This window comes from Schistocerca cancellata, chromosome 5 (genome assembly GCF_023864275.1).
Source record: "Schistocerca cancellata isolate TAMUIC-IGC-003103 chromosome 5, iqSchCanc2.1, whole genome shotgun sequence".
In the NCBI taxonomy this organism is placed as follows: Eukaryota; Metazoa; Arthropoda; class Insecta; order Orthoptera; family Acrididae; genus Schistocerca; species Schistocerca cancellata.
The window spans coordinates 608,090,507-608,112,623 of NC_064630.1; the positions used below are offsets into that span (position 1 = coordinate 608,090,507).

Sequence of the window (22,117 nt, forward strand, 5' to 3'; positions counted from 1 at the left end):
CCATCACGCCGGGTGATACGCCAGTATGGCGATGACGAATACACGCTTCAAATGTGCCAGAACCTGGATTCATCCGAAAAAATGACGTTTCGCCATCCGTGCAACCAGGTTCGTCGTTGAGTACACCATCGCAAGCGCTCCTATCTGTGATGCAGCGTCAAGGATAACCGCAGCCATGGTCTCCGAGCTGATAGTCCGTGCTGCTGCAAACGTCGTCGAACTGTTCGTGTGGATGGTTGTTGTCTTAGAAACGTCCCCATATATTGACTCAGGGATCGAGACGGGGCTGCACGATCCGTTACAACTATGCGGATACGATGCCTGTCATCTCGACTGCTAGTGATACGAGACCGTTGGGAGCCAGCACGGCGTTCCGTATTACCCTCCTAAACCCACCGATTCCATATTCTGCTAACAGTCATTGGATCTCGACCAACGCGAGCAGCAATGTCGCGACACGATAAACCGCAATCGGGATATGCTACAATCCGACCTTTATCCAAGTCGGAAACGTGATGGTACGCATTTCTCCTTCTTACACGAGGCATCACAACAACGTTTCACCAGGCAACGCCTGTCAACTGCTGTTTGTGTATGATAAATCGGTTGGAAACTTTCCTCATGTCAGCACGTTGTAGGTGTCACCAGCGGCGCCAACCTTGTGTGAATGCTTTGAAAAGTTAAACATTTGCATATCACAACATCTTCTTCCTGGAGGCTAAATTTCGCGTCTGTAGCACGTCATCTTCGTGGTGTAGGAATCTTAATGGCCGGTAGTGCAGTTCAGTGGACCATTTCTAGGCTCATAGGGCTTACTCTGTAACCTCCCCACTACGCCTTGTTTCAGTACAGAATTTAGCCCACCTGTACCTCCTACAGTACAAAACTTACGTATTACCAAATGCTATGTCCCCAGAAACTGTTATCCAACTTAAAGTCGTATGCTAAATTCGACCAAATAGAACCTCACATGAATGAACTGTAACTGGCCTGAATGCAACTGGCCTGAATGCAACTTATCTTTAAGTTAAATACGCGGCTGAACTAAAACGATTATCTGGTGCTAATCAAAATTTCCACTTACCTTGCGGCTTGACAGCGCTGTTCCACATTTCTCGAAAGCACAACAGCAAACTTCAAGCTGGCAGTGGCTGGGCTAGGTTTCTGTTTCTACATACATACTCGAAATGTTGCATGTGTAATGCGTAATGATAAACAGTGGGGTGGGGAATTTAACTATTCCTATGAAATGGTATTCCAAGAGAACTGTTTTAAAATGAAGTGTGTATACAAAAAAGACAGAGTAAAGCTTCGAGTCATCTTCACACATAACATTGGTCTGAACAGTACTATGCTTAGCAAGGTATATAATGTTTTAAAGGTGGTACAACGTTAACAGAGAATTTCTATAAAAATTAAACATTTTAATCATTTAATATGTCAATCCATGACTAAGGGAAATGGGGGTGGTCTTTCTCTCGGCTCTGAGCAAGTTAACTAGCTGACAACAATAATTCCTAGCTGCGCAGTGCTGCAGTAACACCCCAAACTTCTGCTCTTCAAAAATGATAACATTATTCAAAACTTACCTTGTCTTCGCTTTCTTATGTATTCGTCTTAATCATCCTTGCTGCCCTTTACAATCAATTCTTCTTCATCTAAAAGACACCATCAGAAGTGAACACAGTACTACTGAATGGGTGCATCACCTACCACACTTCCACTAAGAATGTATCAGAATGCGCAGCGGCAAAGACAGTGCCTCAGCAGTGTTTAACAGTAACGTAACTTGGTTTCTTCTCACTCTCTGATGTGCACATCGATGACATAGAAAAATTAAAATGACATGACCACTCTACGACTATAGTAGCTGTTATAGTTTTCTTGGCATTAAAATTATTTTAAGAGTAATTAAACTTGTGATGAATTCAACTAGCTCTTAAATCGAAAATGTATTTCGGCTTTGGATTTTCATTATTTAGAAACAAAGTTTAAGCGAAAAACTAATGCTAAACAGCTTGACGTACTTTATCCATTTGCCTGGATGAGAATACCGAAACATGTCAATAAGGACGTCACAGAAACTCAGCATCGCAGCTTAGCAGAAAAAGCGGCCGTCCCCCAGTGGACTCACAATAATTTCATCTCCACTTACAGTTTAAACTTTATTTCGAATCAGAATGTAACACTACAGTTGACTATCGTGTGATTTCTTGCTGAGCATTAATATTACTGGTCCGATATGTGGGAAGGTATCCCTTATCACTGTATCGAACGAATTGATATCATTCTCTGAAGTGAATTAGTGTAACTTCGTCCTAAAACTATCGGATTTGGAGGTTCTCTATATATAATTTCATCAAGTGATATTTGTTTTGCTTGGATATGCATACATCCCATAACGTGAGTTTTAGTAGTAGAGTCTCTCAATGTTCTACATTTCGTGGCTAAAAGCTCAAGACGATCAATTTTTAGTTACTTGCGTTTTTCATGTCGAGAGAAGAAATAACTCTTTCCGGAATACACCTTTCGATAGGCATTGCATAATTAGAACTGCTGCTGTAATCGAACTCGGATTGTAGTTTCCCAGAGCCTATTATACTCGATGCCTTGCAGACACAAGAAGAACTTCTTTCGTTGACACCACCAGAACTTCTTAGTAGCGTGAAACACGATGTATCGCCGTTACGAGAGTGACGAGTCATCATGTCATGGATGCAAAGTGACGATCAGAAAATGAAAAGATAAGAGTATATGAGGGACACTGACGGTCAGTGTGTAAAGGGAGATGATAATAATCATGTTGGATTGAAGGACAGTGGTAGGGGAAGGAAATGAGGATGCTGTTACAGGAGAATATGGGCTTGGAATGATTGGGGAAAGGCTACTAAACTACAGTAAACTTCAGCTGATTATAATAAATACACCAACAATCGTAATAGGGAAAAGCATATTTGGAAAATGCCTACAGACACGAGAAAATCCTATCTGGATTACATCATGGTCAGAAAGATATTGCGAATTTAGATCCTGGATTGTAAGACATATCCAAGACTAGATATACATCTAGACAACGATTTAATAATGATAAAGATTAGGCAATAGTTTAAGACAATCTCAGAGAGAATCAACGTGTAAAGAAATGAGAGAACGAATTACTGAGTAGTGTGAGTCTGGATTTCTCTGAGGTAACAGATACTGCGACAGTGAATAGCACAACAGTCCTCTTGAAGGACAACGATAATAGAAAAATTGCTTCAACTGACCGACGAGAGGAATCTGTATGAAGAATTTCAGGGAAATACAGAAATATGGAAACATTAGTGACTTAGGAATGAAATAAGTACACCGTACAAGGAAGCCAAGATGACATGGCTGCAGGACACATGTGAAGATATCGGAATATACGTGGTTGTCGTGTAATGGCGCAGTGGAGTGGCAATCAACACTGACATCAGTACCAACAGGGCGGCTACTTCTGCCACAGAAGGGGTTTGCGGAAATGTGGTGCGGTGTGGTGTGGATGTTGAGGCAGTAGCGTGTGGTGTGGCGTGGATGCTGAGGCAGTAGCGTGTGGTGTGGTGTGGTGTGGATGCTGAGGCACTAGCGTGTGGTGTGGTGTGGTGTGGATGCTGAGGCAGTAGCGTGTGGTATGGTGTGGTTTGGATGCTGAGGCAGTAGCGTGTGGTGTGGTGTGGTGTGGTGTGGTGTGGATGCTGAGGCAGTAGCGTGTGGTGTGGTGTGGTGTGGATACTGAGGCAGTAGCGTGTGGTGTGGTGTGGATGCTGAGGCAGTAGCGTGTGGTGTGGTGTGGTATGGATGTTGAGGCAGTAGCGTGTGGCGTGGATGCTGAGGCAGTAGCTTGTGGTGTGGTGTGGTGTGGATGCTGAGGCAGTAGCGTACCACCGGCCAGCTGTGTACATGATACTGGTGATGCAAGACTGAATTCAGAACCCTTCGAGTCGGCTGGAGTGCCAGGCGATGACATTTAAGGAGAGGTCTCCTCTCGGTGGTACGATGTACAATGATGGTAAAATTATGGCAAGTAAACGAGAAAGATAAGTGAAAAATACGTAATTAAATTAACATTGAGTCGTAAACGTAATGTCGGCTACTGTGGGAGTCAGCACGGACACAAACAGGGAGGGAGAGAAGTTGATATGGCTGGTAGCAGGAATCCAAAATGATCTGTACATAACAGCTGTAAATTAATAGAGCACTTTCTGTCTAAAAAGAAAAGAAAAGTATCTTAACTTTCCTCCTGTGCCTCATACCTGCAATTACATTATCCACTATTACTACTTGCAGAACGCGGACGAAGAATCGTCTTCCTATTACTCAGTACCGATGCTCTCGAAGTTTGCGACCGGACTGGTGCCGACCGGCGAAGGACGACTCTTTATGTCAGAGTTGACAAGGGGCACTGATATGTGTCTTCCTGGAGGTGTGTCACTGTTCGCTCTTTCCATTGGCTCACGGGTGAGTACTTTCTTGATGCCGCTGCACGGCGCTGCGCTGGTCGGTGTGCAAATCGACTGCCAATCACAGGCTTAGCGGGATCGAAATGAACAAGGCATCTGTCACTGAACAAGGCATCTTTAAGTTTCTGCAATGCACCCTTATACTCTGTGGCCCAAACAAAACGCACAGTCCTTCTCCGCAAATGATGCGAGTGAGCCTCGATTTGGGCTGCGTTGGGTATAAAGCAGCTATAGTATGTAGACTTCCCGAGAACTGACTGCAATTCCGTCGCGTTCCGCGGGGCAGTGAGGTCCCGAATGGCTAGAAAATGTGAGTGAAGGGGATGAACTCCTTGGCTGTTAAGAACATGGACTAAGTACTGAATTTCAGTCGGAAAAAGGCACAGTTGTTCAGGCATCACTTCAAGCCTGTGGCTGAAAGTACTTAAAAAAGCGTAGAAAGGTTACAAAATGTTCCCCCGGTGTACGAACGTTCTGACAACACAATAGCGTCCAATTTCAGCAGAAAGGAAATTTTGCATTAAGCTGTTCTTAGTAGCGATGGAATATGGCATGTGCAGAAGTGCTGCCAATGGGTAAACGCAAAAATTTAAACGAGCCTAAATGTAGGTTGACCACAAACACTTTCTGAGACTCCTCATCGAACAGAATTGGCAAATACGCATCACGTAAGTCAGTGCTTGAAAAATAGCGGCCTACACCAAACCAATCCAGTAATTCCTCAGAGTGAGACAAAGAGTAAGTGTCAATTACTGTTTGTGGGTTCCCAGTGAATTTAAAGTCAACACAAAGACGAAATCTTCCGGAAGACCTTGGTGAGATTACTAACGGAGAAGCCCAATGGCTAGCTTCGATAGGTGAAAAAACACCATCGTCTTACGATTCTTTAAGTTCACTTGCAACTTTGTCTCTATGTGCATCAATCACGGAAAGGACGCGCCTGATAGAACTTAGGTTGCGCATTGCTCTTCCTTGTAATGTGTTCCATAAAATTATTTGAGAAACTCTGCAATCGGTTAAGCAACACTGCGTTTTGGGTTGAAAGCACAAACACAAAGTACATTTTCTCAATACGAAGTCCTCCTTCGGGCGTGGGTATATGTGTTGTTCTTAGCATAAGTTAGTTTAAATAGTGTGTGAGTCTAAGGACCAATGACGTAAGCAGTATGGTCCCTAAGGAATTCACACACGTATGAACACTTTTTGACCCACTGATTGTCAAGTGGTAATTATTCGCAACATCTCACTGGTAAGACCCGGAAATATCTGATAGATTGTTCGTAATTGTTTTACTCGTTTTTGGTCATCAGCAGCGTCTTCAATGCTAAGCCATGTTGGACGTTGCAGTTAAACACCTTTTTGGAGGACATTTTGAAGTGTTTCCCTCGGGAGTGATTCGAATGTAGAGATATCCGTCTCCAGAGTCGAGTTTGCTGGTGCGCGACTGTGCGGGACTGGTTGACTCGCAGGTAAGGCAGTGGATGAAATTTCCACTGATAGCATTTGGCCGGTAACCACAGGAGAAAGAAAATGTTCAAATGTTCAAATGTGTTTGAAATCTTATGGGATTTAACTGCTAAGGTCATCAGTCCCTAAGCTTACACACCACTTAGCCTACATTATCCTAAGGACAAACACACACCCATGCCCGAGGGAGGACTCGAACCTCCGCCGGGACCAGCCGCACAGTCCATGACTGCAGCGCCTGAGACCGCTCGGCTAATCCCGCGCGGCTAACCAGAGGAGAGGTGGTAGTGTAAAGTTCCCCATCACCAGTCTCTGCGCTAATGTTATGGATTATATTCCAAATGTAAGCAGTGTCTCATGTATTTCACTGTTGACAATGATCTGTCCGTCGTATGGGACATTAACCTTATTAGTCCGCTCTGTGCTGTTCGACCGTAGTATGTTCTGTCGTGGTGCCGGGTTTTATTCTCTCCGTTGCTTCATCATCATCATATAACACAAACATAAAACTAGATTATACAGGCATACAGGCGTCCAGCGCAATCAACTACACCCCACAAATACACATACAACACAACTCTCACATATAAGCAGGAAAGGGGCCAGTGTGTGTGGCAGAAGAAATTCTTTCCCCTGAGTATCTGAAGCCACCCCATGGAATATCTCAATCACCAATTCCAGTTTAAATGCACAGAACTAGCTTCGGTATGCGATTTTCATCATTGCCGGAACCTGTCTGAAATCTTTATGTATCTATTCATTAATTTTGTATTCCGTATGTGAGCTACGCAAGCATGAGTCACATTATCATTCTATCACTAACTGTCTTATTCACTCAGTAGCCACTTACTGCTGATAAGCACCAAGTTTGAAAGGGGCCACACACTCTAAGACTTATTTTGAAAATAACCCTTAAGATGTATCACACTACCTGACAGTTGCTTCGTCAAACAGTTGCGTACTGCTGTTTCGTGTGATAGCGGTTTCACCTCATATTGCGCAAAACAGCCACAAACTAAGATGTCAGTTTCTGCAGGCACCTTGGTGAATCGCTCTGTCGTGTCCCTGACATCAGCATGCGGGTTCGTGCTCAGGACAGTGCTTTATTAGAAAAATAAACGAAACGAGATCTCTGCTGGTGACGCAGAAATTATTCTGTAGGCAGCGCCAGCTTGAGAAACAGTTTATGAAGGAAAAGCCAGTGGAATCTATTGAAGATACGATCATGAACATCGGACCCATGGCTGCTTACTATTAATTCGTTTTTTCCATATATCATCCGTACATTACGTAAACAGCTGTTCCATAGATCATGAATACGACATTTAGTAACGATGTGGAACGCGTCAATTTAACAGAAGTTTCCTTTACGTGATATAACCATTTCTTTCCAACAACTAATTCATATCTAAAAATTAATCTATTGAGAAGAAGGTGTTGTCAGTCAGAAATTCTTTTAATTAGTTTTTCAACGCTGGTCGACTATCTGTCAGACTTTTATTGCTATTCGGTAAATGACCAAAAATATTTGTGGCAGCAAAATTAACCTTTTTCTGTGCCAGAGTCAGATATAACCCAGAATAGTGAAGATCGTCCTTTCTTCCAGTGTTGTATCTAAGCACTTTGCTATTATTTTTGAATTGAGATGGGTCATTAAGAACAAAGGTACTGTAAACATCTCGAGTTTCTTAAATAAATGTCTTCAAGGTGATCTTGGTTGGGCTCCAGCTATTATTCTGATAAGACGCTTTTGTGCAGTAAATACTCTTTCTCCTAATAAAGAATTATCCCAAAGTATAATGCCATATGAAAGCAGTGAAAGAAAACAGGCACAGTAGGCTAATTTAGTAATACGTCTATTAGCAAAATTTGCAACAGCCCTAATAGCGTAAGTAGTTGAACTTAAACGTTTCAGCAGATCATCAGTGTGTTTCCTCTGATTCAATTTCTCATCAACTCACACACCCATAAATTGTGAATATTCTGCGTTGGCAGCAGACTTCTGTACAAAGTCTGTATTTTCCAATTGCGTTATGCCATTTACTGTACACAACTGTGTACACTATGGTTTCTCAAAAGTTAGCGACAGTTTACTTGCAGAGAACCAACTGATAACTCTCAGAATAACATTATCTACAATTTCCTCAGTTACTTCTTGTTTGTTGGGTAGGTTTAATAACAGATTGTATTGGTATTGCCTCTTCCATATACAGCCTTGCATCTTCTTAAGAACAGGTGTATCCTATTTTCTCTATAATACTTAAAATATTTTCTACTTCAGACTTTTTGTTAAACGTTTCGTAGATTTTGATAGAGATACAGTCTTTCCGTGCTCTCGGTCGCCTGTATCCCTTTTAACAATATTCCAAATTGTTTTAATTTTATTATTAGAGGTGCAAATCATAGACATAATGCACAGACTTCTGGACTTTTTAATAACATTTCGTAATACAGTGCAATAGTTCTTCTAATATTTGTTTCTGGATCATTACTCTTTCTACCTATGGAACACATTTCCCTTTTCTGTTTACAAGGTATTTTTATCCCTTTAGTATATCACTACTTCTTCGATGGTTTCTTACAGTTATGTTTCACTGTTTTATAAGAGAAATTGTTTTCAATTATACTCACAAAGGTATAATAAAATAGATTAAATTTTAAATTATGATCAGGTTCCCTGTACATCTCATACCAGTCTAGCTGTTGCAAGCTTTCCCTAAAATTTGTAATTGTTAAATTGTTAATTGAATACCATATTTTGGAGGACTCTTTCGCGTTACTGCATGAATCTGTGTCATATACTGTAACTAGCTGTGCATTATCATCAGAAAGGCCATTCTTAACAAGGAAAGCTTTTACTTGATTAAATTTATCTTGGTCTTTAAAAACGTTGTCTGTCAGTGTGCTGCTTTACTGTACTTCCCAAGTAGGAATATCAGTAACTGATGTCAAATTTGAAAGAACCAAGGAATACTTCAAGGTCATGCTTTCTATCAGATTCTTTCAGAAAATCTATATGAAATCCCCAAAACAATAATTTGCCTTCCTCTGTCTGACAGATAACACAAAAAACAAACCACGTTTTTCACAAATAGCAGAAAAGTTTCCAATTAGGACCTATACGCAGCTGTAATCAAAAAACTGCCATTATTTAAAGCTCACAGGCACATGCTTCTATGTGTTGTTCTACACAATATTTTTTAGAACCTAAATTTTTCATACTACAATTTAATATTAACCCATGTGGCAACTCCTCCTCTCTCTATAGTGCCTCTATTTACATGTGCTGAAAGCTTATATCTAGCTACATTTACCTTTTCCTCGTCTTACTTAACACCATATTGACCCTCCTGACAGAGCTCTTAAATTGAGGCTCATCTTACCATTTTAAATTGGGAACCACGCCAACGTTTGAATGGTTCGTTGCAGATGGTATTTTTACTAAGTCATACTTAATATTCTTTCCCTAATCCCTGTCCATAATGTTTCCCGCTCCACTCACTATCACAACACTATGCAGCTTTGTAAAACCATTGTAAAATGATCCTACATATTCTGTCACTGCAGTGGGCCATTTCTTTGGGATACTTCAAAACCGAAGAGTTTTATTACACTTCATTGTGGCGGCTTCTTTTCTCCTGGGTCGCTTTCACACGACGCAGGTAACAATCTGTACTGTACATGGAACGAGAGAAGCAAAACTCTATGATGTGCTGCGAAATCCCTACTGGCGTCTGCAGCACAGTTCGCTGTGGGGACCACGTTTGTACTACGTGAGACGTGGTTCTATTGCATTACTACATAAAACGTGGAAATATCGCGCGAGTCTGTTCCGCGCAAAGTTAAAATTTCATTAAGGCTATCGTTAACACCACTCAGCTCCATATTTGTTCTCCATGCCATGCTAGGTCCAGCGAAACATACAAGAGGGTGTTAGTGGAATCTGGAATGCTGCAGAAATATATCGATTGTGCGAGGCGACCTACGTTTTACGCTGATGTATCATTTGCGAAGAGCACCTTCTGTGAAAATGAAATGGTATGAATGGATGAAATTCTCTGAACTTGTAATTCCTTTATAAACTCCCGTTAGTCCTTTAACAACATAAGTAAAATGAACTGTTTATTTTTCCATTTTAACTTGTCACTTGTTTCGTAAAATGATATTATTTGAATCACATATATGAGGTAGAGAACAACAGCTCGGTCTTAGGCAACATTCATTTGCAAAATATTCATTTCTTCTTATCTACGTGATAAATACCGATATTAATGACTGTTTACAGTACATATTTCGTTAAATTAAAATTTGTGATAATAAATCAGTTTCATTTCACAATCCCCTGCCACTTCCTACTGCAGAATGTCAGCCATTTCTTCCTCATAATTTGCAAATGACCTCAGTTGCAGTTTTTTTCCACAATTTCCTTTTTCTATCTACCTTTACTGCAGTTACCATTACGTTTTTTATAGAAAGTACTTGATAAGATCACCATTAAAATTTGTTAGATTGGAGTTACATTAAAAAACCGTAACATACTTCGTAGGAATTTGTTTACAGCTTTATTTCACGAAATTCTATGTACTTTATATTCACAGTGACTCATTTTGTTGTTCGAGATCGTAATTAGGTAGTCAATAATTCCAACACAACATCATCACCCATAGCGTTTCCTTCGTCATTAGTACAAAGACTGGCAGCTGATCCTCGAAGTTAAGTGATGCATTATCCCTAAGCAAACGGAAGAATTCCACAATAATAAGCTTAACTGTCAGTTAAACCAATCAAATTTCTGAATTATTTTGAGGCATTCACGCTTAATGAATCAAAGATAACAATCATACAATAGAAAAAGTTTCACCTCTACTAGAGAGATCTATCCCAACTCATTCGAAAGACCACTTTTCGAGTACAGAACCGTCTCAGATTATATAACAATTGGTCTACTGAAAGAGACAGAAATGATACTTCGTCTACTGGAGGTTTCCCTAAGAGTTAGTTCGAATACGTCGAAGAAACGCTCAACCAGCATCAGTGGATAGATGCTCCAATAGTAACTCCTGCATTCCGAGAGTATCCTTGAAATTATAAGTAAGGTAACATAGAGTCTCCAATACACTGAGAATTATGACCATGACAACGAATTGAAGGATTGGTCGAAGGCGATCGAACAGTTGTTCTTCCCAAAGACTGTAAAAGCAGTATTGATATGAGTGTATTGCGGGTCCTCAGCCAAATGCCATGTAGACGTAGAACTTGTTGAATCATAAGTCTTTTTAGAATTATGAAACATGTAATCAACAATGTTTATCTTTGGTCAGCAGTTGTGACCATAATAAATGTTTATTTGTTACAGCGAGACGGTATACGATATAAAATTGGAAGGACAGTGTGCCTACAGCTTCGGATATGTGACGAATATGGATCCATTCCTGGTTGGCAAAACTTCTTGGGGGGACTCAGTCACCTATTTTGACGGATACCTGCAAGGTTACGTCGATCTGCCCAACATCGAAGTCATCTACGACTTCCAGGCGACGCTCACCGTCGGAGACGTCTCAGGCACCGCCACCCACGGATACCCTAACAGCCGCATCGAAGTGACTGTACGTACTGAGCATGACTTCTCCTCGCTTGCCTACGTCTTATTTCACTTGTCGAAGTGACTTCATTCGAACTTGAGGAACTTCTTTACAAACAGCAGCTGCTCTTCATTGGCTGGAAATATTAACATCGATGATCCTTCGTCTTGCGGCCTGCGGTCAGGATTTTGTTCTAAAGAGCTAAGACTTTTCAAAACTTTCTCCTCCGGAGTCAGATATCTTGCATATGTCGCGTCCTTTATGGCCCACGATGGACACCTGTCAGTCAAGACACTGAATGACCGGACCCCCTGCAGCACCGATACATACACAGGTGTGCACGTCTAAGCATATTCCGATACATCTGGCTGATTTCTTTAAGTTCCTGTGTTGTGAGTGGATTTATTTCATAGACCTTGCTCTTCAAGTGGTCCCATAGGAAACAGGAAAAAACCACATGTTGTTAGATCCGGCGAAAGTCGTGGCCACAAATATTTGCTGACATTCGCTCCTCAGTCAAGACATCATGGACTCGTTGTAGGGATACCTTAGAAGCATCGCAGGCCCCCCCGCCATTGCTGTAAGAAACAGTACTGTCTTTCATACTCAGTGAGTTGAGCAAAAACTGTATCAGCAACTTCCATATATGCAACTGTGTTGAGGGTAGTGTCAAAAACTATCGGTCCAATAATGTGCGTTGCTGTTACACCGCACCAAACGCTTACTTTTTTTTCTTTTTTACCATGGAGTAATCGCTGACACAAAATGTTAGGGTTCGTTAATGTTCTCCGTTCTGTAAATTCACATTACAGGAAAGATGAAACCATGCTTCATCACTCACAATGTATCTGAAAGGCTGTAACAAACCATCGCTGATGTTTTTCGAAAGCCACGTGCAGTAATCTGCACGTTTATGCGTGCCATTCTCCCGTAATTGCCGCACAAGTATCACACGATAAGGTTTCAGATTAGACCCTTCAATATGCAGTGGCAACTCCTATTTACATGGACCAGTTTATGTGTATACTTCTTTGGCCTCTGAATATCTATTCAGTGAACGTGTGCAATGATGTGTCGTGTGGGAACCGAAGGAATTGTTTGTCGTTTTACATTTTGTTCAAATGGCTCTGAGCACTATGGGACTCAACTGCTGTGGTCATAAGTCCCCTATAACTTAGAACTACTTAAACCTAACTAACCTAAGGACATTACACACATCCATGCCCGAGGCAGGATTCGAACCTGCGACCGTAGCGGTCGTGCGGTTCCAGACTGTAGCGCCTTTAACCGCTCGGTCACTCCAGCCGGCCATTTTGTTCAGATCCGTAGTTATTACTATCTTTCCTCGTACTGCTTGACATTGACATATAGAAGAACGTGTGAACAAATACTTCGTTCCAACGTTATGAAATACCCTGAAGTACATTACCTATTGACACCAAACCAGCATGCATTTGGAAAGCAGCACTCTTGTGAAGCACAGCTGACACTTATTCGCACGATGTGCTCCGTACAGGGGCTCCCAAACCGATTCCGTATTTATAGAGTTCCAAAAAGGCTTTTGATATCATTCCTCAAAAACGGCTTCCAGCCACATTGCTTTCCTATGGATTGTCTCAGTTGTGACACTAGACTGGCGATTTCCTGTCTGAAAGATCACAGTTCTCAGTAACTGACGAGACGTTGAAACATCCCTTAGAAAAATTAATTAATTACTGTGCTGATAAACCTCTTACGTTATTTGATTTTCAAACAGCTGAACAGAACTGAGCATACTCAGACATTTCTCTCTTTACTTATTCTGATCAACACTAAACTGCCACACAATATTTTTAGCGCAACGCAGTCTGGCTTTCAATAATCCCTACAAAAGAATGCCCCTGACTAACAATAACCTATACCTTTCATTAATCACTTACCTCACAAAAATCTTCGTTACTCGGACTACTGAAATACAGCGAGCACCAGTACTGCCAGCTAAATTAAATATTCTAGCTACTGAAGGCACTAACTACTGATAGGCATAGTTAGCAAATGAAAGATTTTGATACAGAACAATTACCTTAGTAATATTCAAATATCTCAGTTCATGATATACAGTATTACAAATTTACTCTTTCTGATGGACACACGTCCAGATCGTTCGCTCTCAAAATTCTGCCATCTCTCTCCCCACATCCACCACTGCTGGCGGCTCACCTCCAACTACGCAACGCTACGCGCTGTTCACTTCCAACTGCCCAACACTACAATAGCAAATATTCCAACAAAACAAATCATCCACAGACTGCGCACAGCACAGTCAGTGATTTTCATACAGAGCGCTACGTGGCGTTACCAACATAAAAACCTAAACAGCCTACATAGTACATAGCCCCCATGCTCCCCACAAAATTTTTTACAAATTGTTTTGGGCAGTGGCCAATAATGATATGATAAAATTTTTCATAATTACAGTAACAAAGATATGAAATGCATACACATATTGATACACTGTTGCTCAAAAGCAAAAATTGTTCTCATAAAGAGAGTCGTGATCATTCATCACAGTAGTAATTGCATTGCACAAAGTCTGATCAGTAAAAGAAAATGCACACGGAAGTAGTGGATTTCCATGCAGTCTTGAAGAAGTAGTGTTGTCCTTCCAAAGGAAAGACAGTGCTGACTCTTGATATGCAGACAGGTAATAGGCCACAACAGAGCAAACCCACAGCAGAGTGAATCGATGTTTTGAAGAATATTGATAGGTAGGTCACCACAGATCAGATCCACTGTAGTCCTGGTAGAGATTATGGTATTGGTGGGCCACCAGAGGTGCAGACCCACTGCAGTCATTGCAAAAGTAGTGGTATTGGTGGGCCATTAAAGGTGTAAACCCACTGCAGTTCTTATAGAGATGGCCATCAGCCATCTGTTGCGACTGTGTGGGTGTACAATCACCATTAAAGAGTCATGCGGACAATATAGGAAGTCCATGAACCAACACTTGTGCAATCACAAATACAATTTTTCAAATGTCCTTAAAACCAGCAATGGTGTTAACCATCCCTTGCTGAGTTATCAACACACGTGCAAACACTAACAGCCCTTTTTTTCTCACATATTGTGCATACAGTATGACCAACAGAAATGTGTGCAGTGAAATTAAACTTAATTTGAGGAACTGGTGTCTATACAATTACAAATTTATGGCATAAGAATACAATTACAAAGATACAGAATACGTCATAAAAGAACATAATAGTAAAGATAACATTTGTAGAAATAAGGGCTTTACAAAAGAATCGAAATAACATATAAATCAGTGTTACAGGAATTATAACATAAGTAAATACATAAAACATCAGAACAACTTTCGAAACATCAAATTCATACATGAGCATTAAAACAAAACAGAATAAATAATGTCTAACCATCTTTACAAAGTAAATAACATATTATTAGAAAAACTCTACAATGTAACACTTATCAGATAAACACATACAGACAGGAATAACACAAATACACAAGGGTAGACGACACATAGCGGAACAACATAAAAGGAAAGGAAAGGGTTTGTTTTACTGAAGTTTTTGCAGACAAAACTTTCTTTACTTCTTGGAGATCTCCCTTCGTTCATCAATATTCCCAAAAAGTCCTATCCATACCTGCTTTCTGTATTCTATTCATATCCTCTTTGAAAATAATTATTCTTCATTTTACAGTACCTTCTTTTTTTACAAACTTTTTTCGTATTAATTCTCAATGCATTTCTTCCAATTCATCGCAACTCATCCTCTTATATAGCCTACCCCCTCTCAAGCTAACTTAAATCTACTGAGTTCAGGTGCATAAGCTAAGGGACTAGGCAACGTAGCGGTACAAAACAATTAACACAAACAGCAATGACAAAAAATGCAGATTGGCAAAGCTAGCAGCAACAAATATAAATTAGCAAAGCAAATGCAACATTACAACTAATATGAGCCAATGTGCAGAACAAGATAAATAAATCAGTAGTAAAACTGGCTTAACACAAGGTAAAATTCAGTAGGACAACACCTAACAAACAGCAGCAGCAAATGCAATTATTCTTACCTAAATATGACAAAGCTCAAGCAGAAAAAATATTACAGTAATGATAGGAAATGTCTAATACCTATGTCAGATCTTAACACTAGAGTGATGCATCAAAAAAACTTACTCTGACAAAAATGTTACCAAATCGTTGAAAAATTATGTACACAATTCCTGTGAAGGGAAATGTCTATTTGTGCTCCTCCCATTTTTTTAGAAAGTAGATCATATAATTATTATTTAATGGATCTGTAGGCATAAAATAGCGATATTAGTACATCTATTACATTTTATTTGAACCAATGCTGCAGTGGAACTAGAAACTAGATATTAAACAAAAGAGGCAAATATATAAAGTAAGGCATGAAACGTCATTCACTAGCCATATGACATCTCCTAAGGCAGTAAAAAAATCTCTCAACTAGCAAGACAATAGACATCAAATGTTTCTCATCATTTCATTAGGCATTTCAGTAAATATCAGACAAAATAGGCGTGTACCCCCTGAAGATTAATGTAATTATACCTCCAGGTGTTACAGATTACATCAATCGAATGAAATGTATCACCGAAAACTTTCTTTGTATCTTTGTGATTCAAAAATCTTTAAAAATAAATGTTTTGACTACAAAAATCAATCACTCAAATGCGTGTCCTGTAGCGCTAAATGTGCATCTTCATGTAAGATAATTATGTAGAAGTGTCGTAGTTATCGTTCTCCGTAAACAAAGTTCTGCAGAAGTCAATGTACTTACCTCATCATAAACAAAAATGAAGTGCTTTGCGTATAGATATCGTAGTTATTTTGCTTATTGCCGTGATGAAGAAAGTACTGTACTGTAATGTATTGTTGTGCTACGGAAAAGGCTGCCTCGTTGTAGTTATACCACAAAGTTACTACTAAAACATGTTTTACTTTCCAGAATAATATAGAAAAACTGTGCAGATGTAAAACAGATACACCGCAAAAGCAACAATGTAAATTGGGTCATACATTAGTAGCGTCGTGGTATAATCGTGTAGCTGTCAAAGAAACCAAATTCTAAGTCATCTTTAATCTCACAGAAAGTACTTCAAATAAAGAATGTCTTTTCAAGTAAACCAAAATGTTGCATTAAAATCTCATTAGCAGTATATGTTCTAAGTATGTAAGCCGTACATTCTTTATGTAATCCTGCAAACTAACAAGCAAGAATGTAAAAATAACAACACTGTGTCGTCTGTTCACTGTAACAATGCATTCGTAATTACTGTTTAAATAAGTTCTCTTGGTTCTTGACCGGATAGTTAACTTCGAAACATTGTTGCATGTTAACAGTTTCTAAGTCTGACAAAGCGTACTAGTGACGTGAAGTGAAAAACTTTATGGCAAAGACTAAGTTAAAAAGCAGATTATGTTTCAGTAAACGGTTTTACATGTGATATGTGGTGTAAGCCTTTACTCTTCCTAGTACGCAGAGTTTCAACTTCAACGCAATTATCATGTGGTATACGTCGGATTCTGTAAGGTCCATTGTAAACCAGAAAGAATTTGTGACTCAAGTGTTTCTTCTTATGTGACAATGAATGAGCTTTAATGATAACTTTATGACCAATATATAGTTTCTTTGCATTTGACTTACCGTGTAGTTTTCTCCTTTTGTCTGCAGCAGAATGTATATTTTTAATAGCCAAATTATGTCTTTGTGTCGAAGTTTACGTGTATTCGGAAAAGGTACAAGTTGTCTGATTCTGTTTGGTGGTTCTTCATTCTTCAGTACAAGAACAAGTGGTAAAGCAGTGGAGTCATGAGGTATTTCATTCGGCATGTTTTGAAATAACTGCAAATAAAGGGTGTTTCAAAAATGACCGGTATATTTGAAACGGCAATAAAAACTAAACGAGCAGCGATAGAAATACACCGTTTGTTGCAATATCCTTGGGACAACAGTACATTTTCAGGCAGACAAACTTTCGAAATTACAGTAGTTACAATTTTCAACAACAGATGGCGCTGCGGTCTGGGAAACTCTATAGTACGATATTTTCCACATATCCACGATGCGTAGCAATAATATGGCGTAGTCTCTGAATGAAATTACCCGAAACCTTTGACAACGTGTCTGGCGGAATGGCTTCACATGCAGATGAGATGTACTGCTTCAGCTATTCAATTGTTTCTGGATTCTGGCGGTACACCTGGTCTTTCAAGTGTCCCCACAGAAAGACGTCACAGGGGTTCATGTCTGGCGAACAGGGAGGCCAATCCACGCCGCCTCCTGTATGTTTCGGATAGCCCAAAGCAATCACACGATCATCGAAATATTCATTCAGGAAATTAAAGACGTCGGCCGTGCGATGTGGCCGGGCACCATCTTGCATAAACCACGAGGTGTTTGCACTGTCGTCTAAGGCATTTTGTACCGCCACAAATTCACGAAGAATGTCCAGATGGCGTGATGCAGTAATCGTTTCGGATCTGAGAAATGGGCCAATGATTCCTTTGGAAGAAATGGCGGCCCAGACCAGTACTTTTTGAGGATGCAGGGACGATGGGACTGCAACATGGGGCTTTTCGGTTCCCCATATGCGCCAGTTCTGTTTATTGACGAAGCCGTCCAGGTAAAAATAAGCTTCGTCAGTAAACCAAATGCTGCCCACATGCATATCGCCGTCATCAATCCTGTGCACTATATCGTTAGCGAATGTCTCTCGTGCAGCAATGGTAGCGGCGCTGAGGGGTTGCCGCGTTTGAATTTTGTATGGATAGAGGTGTAAACTCTGGCGCATGAGACGATACGTGGACGTTGGCGTCATTTGGACCGCAGCTGCAACACGGCGAACGGAAACCCGAGGCCACTGTTGGATCACCTGCTGAACTAGCTGCGCGTGCTCTGTGGTTGCCGTACGCGGTCGCCCTACCTTTCCAGCACGTTCATCCGTCACGTTCCCAGTCCGTTGAAATTTTTCAAACAGATCCTTTATTGTATCGCTTTTCGGTCCTTTGGTTACATTAAACCTCCGTTGAAAACTTCGTCTTGTTGCAACAACACTGTGTTCTAGGCGGTGGAATTCCAACACCAGAAAAATCCTCTGTTCTAAGGAATAAACCATGTTGTCTACAGCACACTTGCACGTTGTGAACAGCACACACTTACAGCAGAAAGACGACGTACAGAATGGCGCACCCACAGACTGCGTTGTCTTCTATATCTTTCACATCACTTGCAGCGCCATCTGTTGTTGAAAATTGTAACTACTGTAATTTCTAAAGTTTGTCCGCCTGAAAATGTACTGTTGTCCCAAGCATATTGCAACAAACGGTGTATTTCTATCGCTGCTTGTTTATTTTTATTGCCGTTTCAAATATACCGGTCATTTTTGAAACACCCTGTATCTGTCCCAATACTAATGCTTCATGTGACAATAAAGTCTGCAAAGCTTATTGATTTCTTTCATAATCCGTTCAGACGGGTTACAATGCGGTGAGTACAATGAAATAAAAACAGGTTTGATTTTATGATTCTGAAGTATGCGTGACCAAACAGCAGATCTCAACTGCTATCCGTTTTCTGAAATGACTTTACTAACGTGTCCAACTTCACGTAAGAAATTTTTAACGAAGGCGTTGGATACAGACCGTCCAATGGCTTTACGTAACTGTGTGAAAGAAACAAATTTTGAAGTAAGTTCAACAGCGACTAAAACGTACGCAAACCCATTCGATGTTCTGACAAGAGGTCCCAAGAGATCAACAGCAGCAAATTCTTTTAATTTCCAAGGAATTATAGGAAACAACGGAGCACGATGTGAGATAGTAGATGGTTTAGCCTTTTGATTAAGTTTACAAATAGACAAGACTCTTCAAATTCTCTTTTCCATATTGTTAAAATAACAAGTCGTCCGAAAATATCATAATATTTTCGTGGACCAAAATGTTCGCAGCAGAAATGAATGTACCAAATGGGCTTATTAACAAAATCGTCAGGAACACAAAGTACCCATAGCTTGTCATCAACAGTGCAGCGTTTGAAAAGTATGTTGTTTATAACCAGATAATAATGCCGAATCTGTGTGTGCCTTTTCATGCCATTTACCTTTGATATCTTTTTAAATCGGATCTTTATCTTGTTCATGAGCAATGTCTTTTAAAGATGTGGTGATGAAGTTTCCAAAGGCGACTTTCTGAACGTAAAGAATATTGAAATTTTTTTCGAGGTTGCCGCCTTCTGTGTTACTTTTCTCAAGCCCAGCCGGTGCGCGTGACAGTGCGTCCGCAACAATGTTCTCCTTGCCGGGAATGTAGACTATTGTGAAGCGGAATTCTTGCAGAAACAATGACCAACGTTTTAACCTGTCATGATTTAATTTTGAAGACATGAGAAATTGTAATGCACGATGATCACGTGCTTACCAGAAAGAAAGGAACGGAATTTGTTAAATGCCCAAACGATAGCTAAAGCTTCGAATTCAGTAACGGAATAATTTTTTTTAGATTTTGTTAGCACTCGGCTAGCAAAAGCAATGGTTTTCTGAACAGTAGTGTCATTTTCTATAGCTTCTTGAAATAAATGGGCACCAAGACCGACTTTAGAAAAATCCGTGCTAAGGCAGAAATCTTGTGACAGATCTGGATGAGCTAGTATCGGCGCATTAAGTAGCCCTTCGGTCAAAGAATTGAATTCCATCTGTGCCTGTTCGTCCCAGTTCCAAATAGTATTCTTCCAGTGAGAGAACAAAGTTTTGGTGTAACGATGCTAAAAATTTACGAGACCTTGAAAACTGCGGATGTGTGTGTTTTTTTTTTTTTTTTTTTTTTTTTTTATGGCACTGCAATGGCTCTGATTGCTTCTAACTTTTCAGGATCCGACTGAATGCCTTGAGAAGAAACAATATGTCCCAAAAGCTTCATCTCTGACCTACCGAATTGAGACTTTTCCAAGTTAACTGTAATTCCGGATTCTGCAACAAAAATACGTAACAAACTGTTGAGGATGCGATTATGTTGTTCCCATGAGGCCTCTGCTATTAGAATATCGTCCACATATAAGGTGATGTGACGTTTTAAGAACTCAGGTAATATGGAATTTAGCCCGTGAATGAATGCTGCTGAAGAAATGTTCAAACCAAAAGGAAGTTTCCGAAATTGATAACAAACGTCGAAACAAAGAAAAGCTGTGTATTTTCTACATTCTGGATGAAGTTCGATCTGTTAAAACCTCGATCTGAGATCAATGGAAGACAACACTTTTCCGCCATTAAAATTTTGAAGAAGTTCTTCCAACGTTTGCGGCCTGTCTTTCAGGATTGATGATAGTATTGATTTGTCTCGAATCTAAGACAAGCCTGATCGATCCATTTTTCTTCTCAACAACTTGTAATGGATTGTTGTATGAGCTTACTGCAGGCTCAATAATACCCTCTTCAAGCATAGATTGTATTCCTGTTCTAACACGATTCCTATAATGTGCCGGAATGACGTATGGTCTACCAAAAAATTTATTATGCTCACGAACACGAAATTGGTATTGAAATTCTTTGATTGTTCCTGTTTTGTGAGTAAAAACTGTGGAATGAGCTTGTAAAATTCAGTAAGGTCCTGCCTATCAGTGTCATTACAATTCTCAATTGTTTGAATTTTATTCTGAATTAACTCATTAGTATCAAATACGCCGTCGATATTATCCTTGTCAATACTTGCAGAGTGATTGTTAATGTCAAGTTCCGTCGCAGGTTCCGAACTTTTATCTAACAGGAGGTAGAGCCGATTAGTTCCTCATCATGGTTTGAGAGCCGATCTTCAAATTTCAGAGCTATTGACTTACCTTCTTTCAGCATCGTGAAAGTTTAAGATTTCTTTGTATTCATTCAAAAAGTCTACTCCAAATGTAATTTCTGTTGACAATAATGGACCGATAAGGAAGTTCATAGAGAAACTGTGGCTTTGACAAAAGAATTCTAAGTTGGTTTGTTGGCATACATCTACAATTTTTCCTAAGATTGCACCTTGTAATTTAATCTTACGTAACGGAAGTGTGGGGCAATTGTTCAAATTGTTGCATTTGCTAAAGGCTGTTTCACTAATTACTGAAATGGGACTGCCAGAGTCAAGTACTGCCGTACGTTTTACATCATTTAATGTAATGTGAATCACAGGATATGCAATGTTGTTCTGTGTTACGTCGTGTTCCTGGAGTAAGATGTCCCTAATGTCTTCCATTTTTACGTAATTACTAGCCACGGCAGCTACGTCGTCAGCTTCATAAGTACGTTTTGTGGCTGCTTGTGGTGTGAGTTATTGCCTACTGTCTCTCTGTTGGCGCGCGTCTTTATTGGGATTTGGAGACCTAACTTCAATAAATTCACCTAGCCGAGAGCGCCCTGCCCTGTTTGAATCCCGCCAGTTCTGATGAAATTCAGGTCTGTCATTATGTCGGTAGTTTCCATAGTTTCTTTTTTGTCTCTCACGTGGTGAAGAATTTCTCCCGGAATCGTAACTGCGCAGTGGACCTTTGCGTCTGAAAGTGTTCTGTCTCCCTTGATAATAATTAT

At 40.1% G+C, this 22,117-nt stretch overlaps 1 protein-coding gene across 1 annotated transcript in view; it reads left to right on the forward strand.

Moving 5' to 3' along the window:
• The window catches only part of LOC126188715 (uncharacterized), a 59,357-nt gene that overhangs the window by 22,084 nt on the left and 15,156 nt on the right, over positions 1 to 22,117 (forward strand). The window contains exon 3 of the mRNA XM_049930322.1: positions 11,305 to 11,554. Within this exon, the coding sequence (XP_049786279.1) occupies positions 11,305 to 11,554 (250 nt within the window). The remainder of the gene's footprint in view (positions 1 to 11,304; positions 11,555 to 22,117) is intronic.